We start from the raw sequence: 18145 nt of genomic DNA on the forward strand, positions 1-18145 counted from the left end.
GCCGCGACGCGATCTGGGCAAGGTAGGGGGTCTGGCTAGGCAGCCGGGTCGATCGCGAGGACGAAGTAGTGGAGTCTTGGGGGAGTAATCGGCCGTCGTTTGCTTCACTCGAGTTCTGGTGCCTCAAGAACTAGTACGGGACGTCTTACGAGAGGTGTGACGAACAGTGGGTTCTTATCGATCGTCAAGTGAATGGCACGGGGCAAGACGTTGGTGTCGTACGGCAAAGGCCTCAATCTTGTCTTCACCACAGAGATGGAATAGAAGCAAAGACAGCTACCTATGCATTCTTTGTTCGAGAATAATTAAAACAATCTGATTTGAATCACGGTTGGACGCCGGAGCTGTAATCATGTCTCAATGAGGATCGGTCCAGATCTGGGGAGCATGTTAGAATCGTCATCGTAAACAGTGCCCAGCGTGCTTCGTCGCTGGTGTGGCCAATGGGACTCAATTCCAGCAGCGGTGCCGGTGGCGGTTTCAAATCCCCGTAGGCAGGCAGAGTGTGAGGAGAGAGAAGAGAATGCAATGGATCAACGTGGCAGGGAGACTTGGAAAGGAATGTCATCATCTGGAACTTGAATATCTCGACAACTTTCGGGACTAGCAAGGCCCAAGCCGAGAGCGCCATACAGACCTTGTTGGTGTGTATGCCATGATATGAAGCTGAACTGTGCGCGGCATGGGCTGGTCGGCTGTCAATCCCGTTGGTACATAGGCTATGTGCCTCTCTTCACGGCACCATCCGCGGCAGATGGTCCAATCTTACCACTCTCCTACCCCCAGACCATGCAAAGGAAGGGATCTAGACAGGATTACAGTCCAGTTGTGGCCTATAAAAACAGAGTTTCAAGACGGAGTGTCCGCTTCAACCCTGTAACGTTCCAAGCCCAACACACACAAAGGCCTCACTCACGAATCACGGCGACAGAAATCACCCACTGTCGGTCAAAATCACATTGGAGGAGGGTATCTTGCATAATCATCTTTCATGTATCAGGGGACAACCTGACCTAATCAAACGCAATAGCCGTATCACTCGATCACGCTGTGATGCTGAGACGCACTTAGGTGGGAACTGGGGGCCAAAGTGCAATGAGGAAAGACGAGGCTCTGAGGCAATCAGGCCATTCCCACCAGAAACGAATGGAAGATTCTAGCATGGTGCGGCTTTGCGCCATCACGATTGGTTGACCTGACTCGGCACGTTCTTTTGCCAAGCGTCATCACAAGTCCACACACACACACACCCACAATTTGACCGTGAAAGGGAAACACCGAGTCCAGGATGATGAAGTTTACTTTCTTGTGGGACGATGTATTGTTCCATAGTGCGCCCATTCTTAACAAAAAGAAGGGAAATTGATAGAGCAGGCTAGAGTCATGGGCTTCCAAGGCCATCAGCGGCCCTGCTTTGGGATACGAGGATGGGATCTGGGCCAGACTCGTCGTCGTGGACGATTTTGACTGTCTCTGCGTGTCAAGGCACTAGAAAAGAAACTCTTTTCCTTATATCGGGAATAGATAATCACGATAGAGGTTGATCAAAATAAACGAAAGGTCCTGGATGCTATGCTTGTCTGAAAAAATCCTCTCACCAAACGATTAAGAAGGATCCTCGTGAGCAACTTGTAATACAGGCAATGCGAAATAGACTAGCCAATAGTAAATCTTTAATTAGCTACTCAAGAGGCATCGTGGCGAAGAAAGGGTACAAGCTTCGCCAGATACAGCCTGACAGGGCATCTAGATTCTAAGACCGCCATCTCCCATCTTATCAGCTGATCGGTCCAGCTACTCTCCTAGTACTCCCACACTCTATTCGTTATTCATTCTAGTTCAACTACAGGTTACTCGGCTTGGAGACAAGAACGATGGCAATGCCAGAAGGGGGGCTTCATATTAGCCCCTTATCTTATCTTGCTTCCCTATCTCGGAAATAGTTGGTGCTGATTGGCCTATCAGAGCTGATAGAGGCCAGCCAATCAGCTACAACGACTTCGAGTGAGACAAGCTGAATGGCCCATGATGGTAACTGAGAATCTACTGGGTTGGAGGGTTGATTGTTTATCATCGGAGGTATGGATGGGGGAGTGTACAGATGATAGGTAACTCAGGTGTGTTGCTGGAACAGAAGGGCGGGACTCAGGATGGCGACGATGTCGGGCACGAAGGTTGGAGTAGGGAAAAAGGAATGTCGTATTACGTCTTTTCAAGACAAGATTAACAGAATAAACTAATGATAAGGGGTAAAGGGGCTTGGGATATTACAACAGGACCCGTCGGTTTCTGGGGAAGCTGAAGCAGGCGAGAAGACATGCTTAGCAAAATGCGTTCAACCGTTGTAAAATCTGACAGAGAACAGGAAAAGAGAGAACAGAAGTATTAGAAAGCTTCTGTAGGGGCAGAACCAAACAGTTTCATCAACCTATGTTTCTGTCACTCGAGGATGAAAACTTCAGCGAGCAACACCCACAAGAATGGATGTTGAAGCAAGGATGAATGTCATCTGGCTATGCACTACAGTGCCATCGACCAACCCGAGCATTGGGAGCAAGGGCTGGTGAATATGACGGCCTGGAAGAGCCAATGTAGAATTTTCTCCAAAGAATTTGTCTTAAAGACCAAGATGGGATCTGATGTTGCAGTTCCCATCGTCGATGTCCCCCGAAGAGACCGGACTCCGATGGCCAACTCCTTGGAGCCGCCGTAAACGCGTTCAGTATTTTGTAGCTGCTGTTGGAATATTCGGTATGCCGTGTGTTCGATACGCTTGGGGTCATCTCGTAGCTTCTGCTCAAGGGGTATCAAGTAAATTCAGGCGTATATCCAGCTCGATAGTGTCTGAGCCTGACAGGATCCAAACCCAGAGCAAACGGGAACGCCGGTAACGAGAGATCACCACTAAGCGATAGTTGCGAGAGGGGTCGGTATATCGGAGGTTGAACACCGAGAGAGGGTCATCGTAGGTTCGAAGATAGCGGTCCATGATCGTCTCGGTCGGAGAAGGCGTTGGCATGTTGTGTAGTTCGTCGTAGCAGCTTCGAAGGGTACATGTAGTTGTTAGTACGAGGTTCCTCTCTCCCGTGAAATACTTTAAGGGGCTCTATGAGGCAAGACTCAAGGGCAAAAGACCCTAGATGAAGAAAGAAGACTCACCCTGGCATGAACACTTTCAAGGGGTTGTTGGGACTCCGTGTTTCTCAACGACGACCGTACGGAGTATGGCCTGAAAAGGTCAACGTCGATGAACACAATCAAGACTACCAGAGCTTGGAGGAACTAATAGGCACGGAATGGACTCAGTCTTTTAATAGTCTATCGCTCCACCCACAAGGGAGAAGCATCCCATCTAGACACGACGATCGTTCCGTCTCTCGAACGCCATGTGGGCGAATAGGGCGAGTCTTGACAGCTTGACAGCTCATGGCGAGGTAAGGGGGTCCCAGGGAAGGACAAAAGCGAGAGAGTTGCAGTAGCTCGTCAACGAGCAGTGGCACTAGACGGGAATTAGCAGGGAAGGGCCCACAACAGAGAGGTTACTTAGCTGACCGATTACTCGAATGTGTGGGAGAGATGGAAAAAGAAAGGAAAGATTTGTGGAAAGAGACAACCGATAGGTATGAAGCGGGTTACAGAGGGAACGGGGAAAGAGAAAACAACTGACTAGGCCTAATTCGACGCAAAGTCAAAAGAGTGTAGGTACTAAGTAGGGATAGTACTAAGCGCGGCAGCGGGCGGAGGGCCGGACGGCAAGGTCTGGAGTACGCACATGGATGGGCTATTTCTCGTGGCACCACAGGGATGTCCAATGCCGGCAATGATGACTGGTAGCGGTACGTCGATTTGGCGGCTCTGGGCTGTGGTCCCGGGATCTGTTCATGCATGCAGGTGGATAGGATGTTGGCTCGGCCAGTGTTCATCGATTGAACTGGCCCCCGTGAGCTGCGTCTTCAGTTCACAGGAGAGACACGCCTCAAATTCGTGTCGGACTGAAAAAAGACTGATTCCCCAGTGTGGGAAAACGGTTAGAAGCGAGCAGAAGAGCCGCATGTGGAGCCTGATCAAGGGGGCATGTGGCAAAGACGCCTCGGGCGATGCGTATTGACATGGCGTTGCTGATGAATGGAGACAGCACCAGTCACAGCAGGAAGCTGTCTCACCTGATGTCCCATGGAAGTCTCGTGAAACATGGAGATCGTCAGCGTCTGTCCCGGAGAGGGAAGGACTGCATTTCAGAGGCAGCCCGTCTCTCTGGTTGGGATCCAGCTGGTAACCGCCATGGTGGGATCGAGAAAACCCGCTTCCGGGGCCGGCACTCTCCAGTCTCCGTCCGGCATTGCCAGGCGTCAGCTCCGCGTGGAGACGACTTGGTTCGTGCATTGCAAGGTGAGACACTCATGACCTGCACCCTGTTCTCGGAGTCATCCCAGGATCATGGCAACCTGATGGACCTGCATTGGCACACGAGACAAAGAGATTGTTGCTCGGCTCCCTATCTGTATGGGTTCTCGAGTCACTTTCACCGCCCCTAGGTCGGATGTTAGTCTGCAAGATATGGGTATGCAAACGAGGCGGGCTCGGGCCGCATACATGGTCCGGATGAATCGACAAAGAAGCAAACATAACCAAAGTGGCAAGGCTAATATCAACACCCAAGCCACAGGTGCACTTTTCGGTGAAGGAGGGATGTTTGAAAGGTCCTGGTTCCCTGTTGTCTGTTGGTTTTAAGAAGCCAACGAGCCTTGGCCCTTTTCTCTTTGCTCTCACGCCCCTTGGAGCAAACCGTGCACCACTCAATCTTATTTCCGACCGGTGGATTACTGCCAACGACGCAATCGGCCAGCGATTTCAGCTTGATTAGGTTTTGTCTGCAGTTCGCCCTCATTTCCTTTTGGCTGCCTTGTTTCTCCAAACCTGCAAGGCAACCTGTCTTAATTGGGGGGCTGGCCGTTCATCACTCGCATTTGTCACTGACGCGACGTCCCCGTCATCTGACTTTTCGTTACACTTGAGTGGTTGGAATAAGGGCCCCAGGGTTGGCACGACCCAAAGACTGAGCACAGACAATCTATCAAGGCATCCCGAATGATGCAGACACTGGAGAACTTGCTTTGGTGTCACTTTGACAGTTCAGCTCTGTCCAGGAAGCCTTGCCTAGAGGGTTGCAGTCGGGTAGACAGAAACCACCCTCCGATCCGAAAACGAATGAGAGAGAAAAGCTCGGACGAGGGGAAGGGGCACGAAACCACGGATACCAAAAAGGGCAGCCACAGATGCTGTGCAATGAGGCTCAAAGGGTTGGTTCGCCTTGTCGCCTTGTCGCCTTAACTGAACCGAGACACGATCAGTGCGTAGAGATAACACGTTTCTGCCCCGTTGACTGTTTGTTTGTAAATAAACAATTGTCGCTGTTGAAAGTCCTTCTTTCCAGTTAGTAGGACATTACTGATTAGTCTCGAGCCCAGGGGCGAGTGTTCAACAGTGGAAACTGAAAGACTGGTCTCTGAATCTTCCTGACGAACAACTCCCTCGAGCACAATGCAGCCATCCTAAAGCAGAACTCCTCTTGTGTACATACACTACCGAAACAGCATTAATCAGCCACGATGGCCGCTGTGACACCCCTGGAACTACGCGTATCTTAACGCGTCTCGAAACAGGCCCGCAAACTCGTACTTGCTGATCATTTCCTAACGCCCACAAAAGCAGAAAACCCTGGACCTAGAGTCTGGCAGTTGTTGGGTGGTTTCGTCTCTCAACAGCCTGTTCTCGTAAAGCTATCAACTCAACAGTTACAGTGGTGTGGTATGGATCCATCTCGAAACCTGGGATTGTGTGTGGAGAGAGACAGGGAAGAGTATTAGCGAAAGGTCTACCTAGGTTTGAAACGTTGGCCTATGCTCTCAGCTCGATTTGGGAGGCCTACAAGGTCAGAGATGGCCAACCCGTCACGAGTTGGGCCACGTGAAACCAAATCATTCGTCTCTCTTGGCTGCAGCTTTGGGGAGTGTGGCTCGTGCTTTTATTAAACCAGGGCCAAGTGATAACGAGACTGCACTTCTGCCTCGAGGAGGTGTGCTGTGCCACACCAGTCTTGAAAATTCTTCAGACATACCTGTCAACTTTGATGAACAATAGCACGGGATTACGGGTTGATGTGGCCTGTTTTGGCGTTCTACGTCAATTGTGAGACATGTTCCTGCATGATCTCAATATTAATTTGCTGCTCATATAAATCGGGCGTGTCAATGAGCTGTCATGATGCAGACGGCCCCAGGTCCCCGCAAGTCGCCCCTTTCGGACCCGCGACAGCGGCAGGATCGGATTGCTGGCGAACGGCTCGTTTACCATGGGACCGGGATTACTGCCGTCTAGCCTTCGGAATCTTTCAGACTACTCCTAGCGGGATCTCGTCAAGGCGATGCGATCGTCGCTAGAGCCGTACTACTTCGTAGGGCTGGTAATCTAGCATCTGATACTTTCGGTACTCTCGCCCGCCCCGAACTTGCTTTACTTGACTCTTGAACGACCACGCCTCCTCTGCAAACTCATCATTCTTCCCTTTTTACAGTTTTTTTACTGGGGACCCTGCTGCCTGCAGTCGCTTCCTCATTCGCTGTCGTGCATTGGCGTGGCCGTTATGCGACCTTCAGGGGTTTATAGAGGTACATGAAATTACAGCCTCACTTTTCTCTGTATCTTTCAACCTCCAACTTCTAGGACTCGCAGACAGACGGTTTCCAAAATTAGACAGGATTAATCTAAGTTGACAGCAGCCAAGGTCAGGTAATTAGGTTGCGTGCTCTCCAAGGATGGCGGCTTCGCCGAAGTAGTGTGTGTGGATGCTGTAATATCAGATGCTGTGAGATAAGAATAATTGGACTAGATAAAATTGTGACACCATCACACGGATGCGAGATTGGCGTCTGAAACATGATGTAGAGAAATCATGAAGATGATGCAAATGTTAACGGTTGGGTATTGGTGACAAAATAATAGAGGATGTTAATGCGGGGTAACTGCCTTGAGTGTGGTAATGATATTTTTGTCACGTGAGGATGTTCTCGGCGACGTGAGCGAACTTCCTCAAACTAGACAAGCTCCCGTCTTTTGCAACCAAACTCTCTCTTTGACCGGGCGCTCTCTGCGTTCGAACTTGAACTCGAAGGCACAAAGTTCTACCAATTCGTTCTACCACCCCAACATATTTCTCAGAAAGATGACTTGGCCGGCCCTCATGTACCTCCTCTACACTCCCTCCCAGTGTCAGTGAACGCGAACACGCCTCTACACAAGTCACCTCGACCAAAGCGGACCGAGCCTTCCGATATGAGATTGCGGCATGTCGATGCCGCAAGCATCGTCGACATCGCAGAAAATAGATGGTATACTTCACTGGGCAGCAGGCTGCAGCGGAAAGGTAAAGACCCAAGACAAATATTATAGCTTTGGACAAGCTAACATTAAACTGAAGGCAAGACTCCGTTCCCGTTTTCTATACGAACTCGATGCAAAGACAAATGCGACCTTCCTCTCCCACCCCGACCCCGAGCTTTTTACCACAGACCAACCAAGACACCGGCGAGGACTGCAAACATCAAGCTTCCAGCCTCAGCCTTGATACCCAAGCTGACGGGAGTCGGGCAAGTTGTTCCAGTGCATCCGGACTGATCACCTTGACCATGTCCCTGAGAGCCCTGATCCGAACCTCCTTGGTCGGAACCACCCGCGCTGCTTCCACTGTCGGTTCCGTCACCTCCTTGACCAGCACCGTCCTGGCCAGAACCATCTTGTCCTCCGGTTGCGTCGCTACCAGACTGGCTCCCAGAGCCTCCATTGCCCGAGTCGCCACTGTTTCCTGAGCTGCTACCGTCGCTCTGGCCTCCTTGAGATCCGCTGCCAGAGTCCTGTCCTCCAGCGCCTCCGTCGTTGTTACCTCCCTGACCACCGTTATCGCCATTCCCACCATTTCCGTTTTCATCTCCACCGCCAGGAGTAGGACCCTGACCGGGAGGGCAACCGCCAGGAGGACACGCAGGAGCAGTCCAGTTCTTGCCGCCGCTGGGAGGGCTACATCCATGACAAGGCTGAGGGATAGGCTTGGCACCGCCACAGTTACCGCCAGGGCACTTTGTGCGATAGGGGCAGTCAACGACATCTGGGGGGCAGTCGTGGAAGACATCGCCGGGCTTGTGTCCTGGGTCACTGGGGACCGGGGCGGGCGTCTGTCCAGGAGCTACAGGAGTAGCAACGTCGCCCAGGAACGGCACAAAGACGACCCTGGCATTATTCCTCTTGTAGAGGTCATAGATCGGCCAGCCGCGGACGGTAGCACCTCCACAGGTTCCCTTGGACTTGTCGGCCGGGTCGCACCATTGGTTGCAGAGCGAATTGTCCACCTTGGCCACTCGGTATGGGATCGGCTTTGGTGACAGATCCAGGCGATCACAAGCACAGGAGTTGCCGTGGAAGGCGATGATGTTGCCATTGGTCGAGCAAGACGATGTGCATCCGGCCTGACCCAAGTCAAACTGCCGAGGAAAGGTTCCAGGCTTGATGGCCACACAACCCAGATGTTGGAACTCGCCGCCTTTGATAAGACTGGGGTCGGGAGTCGACTGAGCGTAAACGCCAGCGGCGATGAGGCTGGCAAGGAGAAGAGACTTGGCCATCTTGACTAGAATGACAAAGAACAAAGAAAAAGAGAAGGAATGACTTGAAGAAAGAGAAAAGAAAGACGATGTGAAGGTTGATTGTTTAAGACAACTTGGGAGAGGGATTAGAAGAGGGTTCTTGTCTGGCGTTTAAGTAGCTTGTGGTGGAATCTTGTTGTCGATATCATTCCTCCTTCTGGCACTCAGGGGAAAACTGGGTTTTTATGGAATGAGGGCTGAACTCTACAATGGTTTCGCCTGGCCTACGCCTTCGAGATTCCGACAACGTTCCAGTCAAACGTTAGCAGAGTGGCCGGTTTCAGCCCTCCTCGCAGCAACAGCTGAGACAGAATCCAGGTACGGCTGCGGTACGGACGAATGAGACACAAAGAGGAGAGACATGGCACCCGCACTTGACAAAAAGCATCTGGTGGAATGAAACGGATTCGCCGCTCTAGGGCGAGACCACCGGTTGCAAGGTCAAGTGGTTTCACGTCGATCAGCCCTTCAAGGCATCCCGGGGGATCTGGCAACAGCTATAAGCTTAATGCGTCTCTCAGCAGATGTGTCTCGGCTATAGCGGTTGGAATTCCTGCACAAGGGAGCCTCGACAGTGTGCTTGGCACGCGACCATCGACCTCCCTTGACAACATCGCCCCGAAGCGGGAAGACAGATCGTAAGGCTCAGATGTGAGGACTTCTGACGTTTTCATTTGGAGCGACACCCGTGAAGATGCTTAAAGAGATGTCTTGGGCAGCATACGACCCAAAGCGTCCAGCTGAGACATCTGAAGATCTGAAAGCGTTGGCTGTTCACCCACGAAAACCCCCGCGATGGCTTCACCTCTGGATCCAAGGCATCACAGAAGCCTTGAAATGCAGTGAAGCCAGCCTGTCACATGATGGCCTGATTTAGGAAGACAGTGGTTCGCCTTGTCTAGCTGCCTTCCCGAATAGGCTTTGTTGCCTTGTCGCGAAAAAGTAAACGGAGACGCGCCAGACAAGGACGAGCCCTATGACGCGCTCTGATCGGACTGCAAAGTCTTCTTGATGCTCTGCTTCCGTGGCGTTGACGAAATTCAAAAACATTGGCCTCTTGATGATGCTCTCGCGAACCGACAATTCGACAAAAAGAACTATCGATGTTCAACGACGAAGACCCCACCGCGATACGAACGACGACCGAAACGAGCGAACATGATGATATTGATGTTGGGGGCTGAATACAGGGCTTTCAGTCAGTCTTTTGTTCTGCGGCTGGAGTGAACAAGGCATTGTTGACATTGTTGCGGGTTGAAGATAAGCACTGAGCACACACAAACGCCATGAACAATTCTCGCATCTGACGAGAAGCCAATAAAGTCCATGTCGTCGGTCCTCCCTTTAAAAGGCTTCTGTGTTGCCACGCCAAGGTCCAGCTCCTGCTGAACTGGCTGAGACATCACCACTCAAGCCGACAGTTGCACTTTAACTGTCTTGTCCGCTGGGAACACACAGAGATCGCTACCACCAGATAACTTGCAACAACCTGATTTCCCCTCTGTACTCGCCATGGCGGTCTCAGAACTGGTATTCTGGCAGGTCGGGTTTTCCATTGCCCTGGCCCTTGTGGGTGCCCTTCTTCTGATTTGCAGTTGCTTGCTGGGAGGAAGATATTACAAAGAGGAGGCCGAGAAGAATGTTGAAAAGTTCGCTCTGGTCCTAAAACACCAGGCCGAGCTGTGGAAACAGGAACGTGAGCGACGGGAAAAAGAGTACGAGTTGCGGCTTGAGGAGCAGAGACACAAGAACGCCGCCTTCGAGCAGAACTCGGAAATTCGGGAGGACATGGACGATGTCATGGAGGAGAACAGAGTCCTTCGCGAACAGAAAGATGAACTCAGCCACCGCAATGAACAGCTGGCGCAGGAGAGTGCTCGCCTAAGGATGGAGAATGCGGGACTGGCGTTGCAGATTGCCCAAGCCAAGCGGCCGGGACAGGAGGTTGAGCCGGGATTTGGGCTTGAGTCTGGGCCAGGCTCGGGGTCGAAGCCGGAGACGGTGGTGGAGGTGGAGCCGGAGCGACCGCGTAATTTCTTGTCGACGCTGTTCGGCTCGGGGTTACCTCCAGGTTCGACTTTCAGCTTGGAGGAACCTGTCCAGAACGGCCCGGACAGCCCTGGGTCTCACGCTTCGTTCCCATTAGGCCCAGAACCGGGCACTCCTCCGCGCACAGAGCTGCCTCTATCCCCTCCTGACAACGGACAGGACCCACGCAAATCCAACCCGATGAGCGGTATGGTAACGATGGGCGGCCTTCTGTCAGGTCCCAACCAGCGCAACACATGGGCTGCGCACTCGGGATCATCCGGCCCTTCTCATGAAGAAGACGACAAGTGGAAGCCTGTGTCCCCTAGCCAGCGCCGCACAAGTGTGAGCTGAGGGGATATACAGGGGAAATAGAAGATCAGTTCTCGGCCTCCTTTCTTTTCTTATCCTTTCTCTTAACCCCCTTTTACGCGGTGTGCGGGTTGAGTCAAGTGACTGATCCCCCCTACCCTTGGCCTTTTGCTGGGACACTGGTTTCAGTACAGTCGTAGTGCAACTTGGTAAAGTTATCTGCTTAATAGAAGCCCTTGGGGCCAAATCATTTATCCTCTGCTTGTCATGACACTGTCTGCAAGTGCTGTAATGTCCACCTCACCCAAGCACAATATAATCCATGTGGTATCTAGCAACAGTCCTGGAGTTAAAACCATCAACAACATTCTCAACATCTTAGAAAAATTTGCCCTTGAGCCCTCCTAATACCACATTCCTCTTTTGCTTGCTGATAAACTTGTTCACGTCATTTGCCCATCCCGCGCTCTGTTCCTGGAGGTTCTCCATATTGTCCCCCATCATGTTGAGCTTCTCCGTCCTCTCGTTCAGCTGCCTTGTCAGGTAGTCTCCCCACCCTTCTTGGGCATTTGAGCCTGATGCCAAGGGCTCGCCGGTTCTAGCGGCACGTTGCTCAGCGGCAGCTGCATCTAGCATGCGCTGGCTGGGTGGTCGATCCGGGCCACCAACAAGTAGATCCAGATCTGTCGGAGAAATGTATTGGGTTCCCGAGATCCATTGGAGGTTGGAGATGGTCGGGCGAGGAGGACATTCAAGCTTTGGGTTGATCATGGTATCGGGCGACTGTTGGGGCCCCTTGCCTGTGCCCCAGACGTGAATGACAGCCAATTCGCTAGGTCCTGACCAGGCAAAGATGTCTCCCGTCTGGGTCACGATCGAGGCTGTGCTCCGGCTTACGTCCATCATGGGAAGGTCTGCTTTGCCTATCTCTTTCAGGCCGGGTATAGAGAATGCCCTTGCTGTTCTGTCTCCGAACACGCCTACAACGGCAAAACCTTGCAACTCAAGCTCTGCTACGCAGGCCGCGTCGCATAGGATGTTGTCAAACTCCTTGGATGCGCCCTTGGAGTTGGCTGGCCTGAAGATGCGAATCTCGGTTTGTGTAACTATAATCTGTCAGTCGTAAATCACCATATTGGCTGTTGAGACAAACCTGCTACCACCACGCCATTGACTTGGCGTCCTTCTCTGAGGCCTGCAACTATTGGTCCAGTAGCAAAAGCTGGCTTTCCAGTATCAGCCTCGATGGGACTGAGTGAAATGATCTTGCCGTCAAAGGAGACAACGCCCGCTAGCTGAGCAGTATAGGTTCCATCCTGACCCGGGAGCAGCTTAAAGGTGACGACCTTGCCCAGATTTGTTCCCACAAAGCAGCAAATGCTTGAATACTTGTCCTCATCCAAGGTCATGACGCCAAACTCGATCACGACAGGCCACTCCTTTTGTGGTTCGGAGGCCGAGTGGTGGTGACCCTTCAAGAAGGAAGAGCGCTTGTCTTGCTTTGCAAAGTCGGTCATGGGAGCCTGGAAAATGATGGCAGGTCCTCTGAGGTCGATGATTGTCAGAAATCCCAATTCTGAACCCACGGCCACGAAGCCGACGTTGGACACTTGCACAGCCGTGATGGGCCCTGACACCATTTCGTATAGAATGGCGGGCTGAAGTCCTTCCTTGAGGCCCGGTTCAGCCCTCGAGCTGATGTCCGTAAGGCCCTTCGGGTTTGGGTCAAGTTGTGGCGGCTTGTCCTGGCCGAAGAAGCGGTTGCCGCCCCAGCGGAAGATGATGGCCTCGCCTGTTCGTGTTCCTACTACAAACTCTCCTGTGCTGGGTGCCATACTCATGCATGTGATGTCGATATCATCAAATCGGTCAAGTGCTCGAGCCACGTCCACCTGCAGTTGAGTCCCATTCTCGATATCGTCGGCATGACCAGAGTCCCATATTCTGATGGTGCTATCGGCATGGGCAGCCTGGATGATGGTGCGCTCTTCGTATCTCTTTCGAGGTCTTTGGGCTTCAGCACCTCCCTTCACCAGCGGCTCTCCTTGGTTGCGCTTCTCAAACATGGATAGCCATCTAGGTCTTTCTAGGCACGACACGTTGACCTTTGTGACGAATGGGTGAACAAAAGAAACAGAAGGGTGAAGTTGATTGGTAGGACTGATTGGGTATCCGGAGGGAAAGCTCATGGTGATGAGCTCACCAGATGACAGCAGGGTAATGACGGCAATAGGATCCTGGGCGCCAGCGAAATGGGGCGAGAAGCGAGGGATAAGGAGGAAATCGACAGCCTGGGCGCCAGTGGGGAGAGGAAGGGGAGTCTGCCGCTTTCCACGAGTGTAGTTTGCAAGAACTTGCCATGTTGAGGTGGCATAAACCGGCGTCTGTCCAAGATCAATAAAGGTCAGGCCCTTGGGCGATGCGTCGGGTTTTTGTCCACCGGCGATCAGCAGACCACTGTCGTCACAGTTCTCCTTGCAGCACCAGGCAATCTTGGTGATGGGCTCGTTCAAGGAGGGAGATACGTCGGGTGATGGCTGGTTGACATTGAACTCAGTAAGTGTCCTGGCCATAATGACCTTTTCCTCCTTGGGATCCCAGAAAACCAGACTTCCATCTTCGTGAGCGGTCAAAATGAAGGTTCCTGAGGGATGCCACAAGGCGTGTGTGACCCTGGGCTTTCGGACCGTATCGGCAGCCACGCCGTTGCCGCCCGGAGCACCCGCTGGGAGGACGTATTCGTAGAATTGCACAGCTCGGTTCTGCTTGAACGAGTAGGAGACGGCTCCGTTGGTGTAGGCCAAAAGCAGCTTTCCGACGTCTCGAGGGTGAAGCGACATGGACACCAGGTTGGAGATCTTTGCGCTGGGGTCCTTCTCCTTCCAGAAATTGGGCAGGCGGAAAGATCGAGCCAAGCTTCCTCGATCAAGGTCAAAGGCCATTACGTCGCCATTCTGCAAGCCAATAAAGGCCCAATCCAGCATGGGATCTGTCAGGAGACAGGCAACCTGACCAGCGACGACCATAGCGGCAACTCGGTCGCCCGTATCGAGATCCCAGACTCCCAACTCATTTTTGACATCGACACTGACAAGGCGGTTCGCGCAGAACTGTAGGGTGCGGAAGGAGGTGTTTCGGGGAGGCTGGAGGATCTTTTGGACACGGCGCTGGCCAAAGACGTATATCTTTCCGGGGCCGAACTTGGTCTCGCTGGTTCCGATGGCTAGGAGGGACTGGACGGGCTCGTATGCGTAGCAGCTGGTGAGAGTCAGAGAAGGTCCGAGAGAAGGGACAACTAGAAACTGGCTGGCGGGGTTGGGCGGGAATGCATGGAGTTTGGGTGGTCACCTTATTTGGGAATTTATCCCGTACCTGGCTTGGTCGTCAGGCAGGAATAGCTCGGGTCTGATGCTCGCGGACAAGTCATTTTGCATGCCCGTCTGCTTGCCTCGCAGGAAAGCCGCCATCTTGAGATGATGCTTGCTCAGCTGGTGTTGATGAAGTTATCTCTTGTCGCAGAGCTCGAGAGGGAGCTCCGGGCCCCGAGTGTTTTTAGTGGGGGAGGGAGCCTGAGCCAGAGCTTCCGAGTGCCAACGTCATGCATGGTCCGTGCGGGTAGGACAGTGATAGGAGCACTGTATTTACTGTGGTTCCCGTAGCACCTGATATTAATGCCGATGGCCTTTCTTCTATGTCCCAACTTATACATCTCCTACCTCTTACTTTCAACTATATACCTATTGCAACTTTTTATTTTTTTGTTCAACTCTCAAATACTGCCCGTCGCCATCTACAAAACCTTTCTCTTTTTGCTCCACAACGTCCAATCTCTCATCAACCACGGCCCATGACTCTTGGCTGCACAGCCCCAAACTCAGACTCGCATTGGAACAAGGCCAGTCAGTGCTCTTCTCCCATTTTTCTCCAAGACCCCGAAGCGTGATTAATCCCAAGATTCGACCAATGCTGTCAAGCCGAGACGGAACACCGGCAGACCCGGAAGCTTGGCGTGGCCAGATTCTTAAAAATTGTTGAGAATGGCTGCTGCTAGTTCATATACAGGACACATACATAGTATGTCAACCGTTGCGACTAGCTACCGAGTGGCTTTGGTTAGTCTGTGCGTTTGAGCCGCGCTTTGATAGTGAGTTGCATAGATCTACGGTGGTTTATATCTCACCGCTGGTTGGTTTGGCCAAGTGCAAGTGCAAGTGCAGGTGCCAACGCGAGGATCCATGTCGTTCCTTGATTGCCGATGAACCATGATTGCCGAGATGCATCTTTAAAGTGTATATAAATTCATATGTAGTCTGTGCGAGTTCTTGTCCTCTTCAGCTGAACGGATCTCACTCGAAAACTTGTGCTTATGCAGAGCTTCTGGACGGTGTCGAAGTATTGTGTGGTTTCAATAGTATTTCTCCTTGCCTTTGTTAGGCATTATCAAGTCTGGCCAATATTTGAATATAGTTGCACAAGGTTTCTAGATATTGCTTGTTGTCTCATTGCGGGCGAGTTGTAGAAAACCGCACTCATCAGATGATCAAACTCCAGAAACCCGTTGCCAGCTGTCGACAACTCCAGCATGACAACGATAGTCTCCTCACATCGAGGTATGTTCTCTCTTCTCTCGATCTATTCTTGATTTAGTTTGGAATTCTCGGCTTGCATACCCACTCCTTCGCGAGGCGTTCTGGAAAGTGTCTCGTCAGCCAGCCGCCAATTCAAAGCTGCAAGCTCTCATCCAACCAAACCTATGCGTCACCCATCTCAAACAATTCTCAAACCCTCATCCATGTCCATGGGATGAACGAAATTACACGCATTAGTGTCCGACACCTGTCGTGCTACGACGTTTAGGCATAGTAGCAGAACCATCCCGTGACAGTCTTGACAACTCAGTAACCTGACAAGAAACAGGGCGGTTCCGTGGCAGTTCGAGTAGATTACATGAGCCATTAATATTCCACGGCAGATTAATACCCTGAACCAAGTCTCGAGGCTTGCGGTATCGAGATGCTGGGCTTCAATCGAGACCAAGCGACACCCTCAGGGTCCCCGAGCAGCAAAGCCAATCGTCCACGTGTAACAAAAAGGAGCCTGGAAGATGCATATAAGGCTGTAATGGGTCCCCTACTTGTCCACGTCGGTGCCCAGTCATGTCCAAGTGACGCTTCGCCTCGCCTGCACAGGATAAGATCGTGTTGGGCCCGAAAAGCTGAACGCCGCGGCGGGAAGGGAAATGCAAGGCATGCATTCCCGCATAGGTCAGCAAGCCCACCGTCTCTTACCCCTTGGCCAGATCTCGCGGGCTCAATGTCGTCATTGGGTGTTTGAAGACGGGGAGGGGTGTAAAATGACGAGAAGTTACAACGTGTAATCAATCGAGACGACGTGTCGGTTGGGCACCCATCGAGACCATTGACTTGCAGCAACCCGTGCCCCTCACCTGGCCTCTGACGTGGGCCTCTTGAGGAAGCCCTGCGACTCTCTTTGGCTGCAATGGCTCGCTGGGGCTCTTCCAATAAGCAGGTCATTCTGCCGGCCGCGAAAATGGCCAGCTGGGCTGCTTTGCTGTCAGTCGGGCTCACATCCAATACGCAGGTACCTACCACATCGTGGTCACCACGTTGACGACTCAATTCCCGAGCCCTACTCTTCTGCCCTGAACATAGGTAGTTGACTCGAGGCCCAATTATTTCCAGGGCCAGCATGGCCTAGGCCTAACGAGACTGGGCATCAGGCGAATTTCACTGTCTCTTTAATTGCTTGGGCCAACCCTCTTATGGATACCGAGCATAGAATAGCATCGATCGACATTACCATCAACACCATCACACATCCACCCATCCACAATCCTCCTCACATTACATACCTCCCGACATGAGCTACAACCCGATTAGCGAGGTATCCGCGGATCAGTATCGCCACCCGGATCCCAGCGCTCGCTACCAGCAATGGCCATCCTCATCCTCATCCTCGGGCTTCTACCCAGACCAGCAACCCTCAGACCCTCGTTCCTACGCCTTCAGCAACCACTACGCCAACCAATCACACTCTGGATCCCAATTCCCCTACCGCGTGGGAGGAGACTACAATGAGGTGCAGCAGGTAGAGGATCACCAAATGTGGCCACCTCAGGAGTACGGCGGTGCATCCTCGTCTTCTGTCGCCACCTCAAGTCCCCCAAACGCCTCGGACGAGGCTTACATCTGGACGGGTTCTGCAGAGAGCAGTGATCGCAATCTGTGCCAATGCGGCAAAGCTTTCCGACGTCCCTCTGATCTTGCGTAAGTTTCAAAGGATTGCAAATCTCTCAGAGGCTAACACGCAACTAGAAAGCACCAAAAGTACCACATCAAGTACTTCTCTTGCCTCTTTTCAGGATGTGACAAGGCATTTGCCACACAGAAGGACCTGACAAGGCACATGAGAACGCACCGCAAGGGCGAGGGCTACCAATGCAAAGTAGAAGGCTGCCGCAAAGCTATGTCTGGGCATGTCTACAGCCGCAAAGACAACTTTGATCGGCACATGAGGACTGCGCATCCGGATCACCCGCATATCTGAGAGAGGCGAACAGTGACTCTCCCATGTTGAACGACAGAAGAAATGACACACATGACGTGGCACTGCAGAAGCCCACAGACAGAATATTGTGCCAGACGACATTGAAACGACCGGTACGACATGAGAAACGCACAAGAAAGCGATACAAGACACAGGATGTCTTGCAAATGTATTGATTATGGAGGGGGCGTGTGTTCGGAGTTTATTTGTTTCTCAAATAGAGAGGATGCCGAGGTTTCGCTCATACTTTCTACACTTCTTGTAAAGACTTTTTATTCTCTTTTACCTTTTAGATGAGATTATGAAGTCACTTGGCAGGCCCGGGGTTTATGGTCCGTTACATTTTCTCTTTTTGAATTTTTCCAAGTTTCTTTCTCATATACATAGTTTGAAAGCCAATATGTTGAAGAACGAACCAGATATTGCGCCTATTCACATGCTCCAACTTTATTTTCATCAGCAGAGGAACAACAGGTATCAAGACTTGAAAAGAAAGGTTATCTAAGGTGAGTGAGGCCATTTCACAACATGTCCGTGTTACT

The 18145-nt window shown here is 51.9% G+C and overlaps 4 protein-coding genes across 4 annotated transcripts; 2 read left to right on the forward strand and 2 right to left on the reverse strand.

Annotated features, from left to right (window-relative positions):
• Positions 1 to 7559: 7559 nt before the first annotated feature.
• LRP88_08534 (uncharacterized protein) lies at positions 7560 to 8675 on the reverse strand (the record flags this gene model as incomplete). The annotated part of the gene is made up of 1 exon (XM_083245038.1): positions 7560 to 8675. The coding sequence occupies one exon, from the start codon at positions 8673 to 8675 to the stop codon at positions 7560 to 7562; it is 1116 nt and encodes a 371-aa protein (XP_083099532.1).
• A 1533-nt stretch (positions 8676 to 10208) lies between these two features.
• LRP88_08535 (uncharacterized protein) lies at positions 10209 to 11078 on the forward strand (the record flags this gene model as incomplete). The annotated part of the gene is made up of 1 exon (XM_083245039.1): positions 10209 to 11078. One exon carries the CDS (start codon positions 10209 to 10211, stop codon positions 11076 to 11078), a length of 870 nt encoding a protein of 289 aa, XP_083099533.1.
• A 336-nt stretch (positions 11079 to 11414) lies between these two features.
• Positions 11415 to 14503, reverse strand: LRP88_08536 (lethal giant larvae like, C-terminal-domain-containing protein; the record flags this gene model as incomplete). The annotated part of the gene is made up of 3 exons (XM_083245040.1): positions 11415 to 12149; positions 12200 to 14294; positions 14385 to 14503. The coding sequence occupies 3 exons, from the start codon at positions 14501 to 14503 to the stop codon at positions 11415 to 11417; spliced, it is 2949 nt and encodes a 982-aa protein (XP_083099534.1).
• A 2413-nt stretch (positions 14504 to 16916) lies between these two features.
• LRP88_08537 (uncharacterized protein) lies at positions 16917 to 17425 on the forward strand (the record flags this gene model as incomplete). The annotated part of the gene is made up of 2 exons (XM_083245041.1): positions 16917 to 17321; positions 17372 to 17425. The coding sequence occupies 2 exons, from the start codon at positions 16917 to 16919 to the stop codon at positions 17423 to 17425; spliced, it is 459 nt and encodes a 152-aa protein (XP_083099535.1).
• Positions 17426 to 18145: the final 720 nt, after the last annotated feature.

Source organism: Fusarium phalaenopsidis (assembly GCF_050370095.1).
Source record: "Fusarium phalaenopsidis strain FUZ10S chromosome Unknown contig_32302, whole genome shotgun sequence".
In the NCBI taxonomy this organism is placed as follows: Eukaryota; Fungi; Ascomycota; class Sordariomycetes; order Hypocreales; family Nectriaceae; genus Fusarium; species Fusarium phalaenopsidis.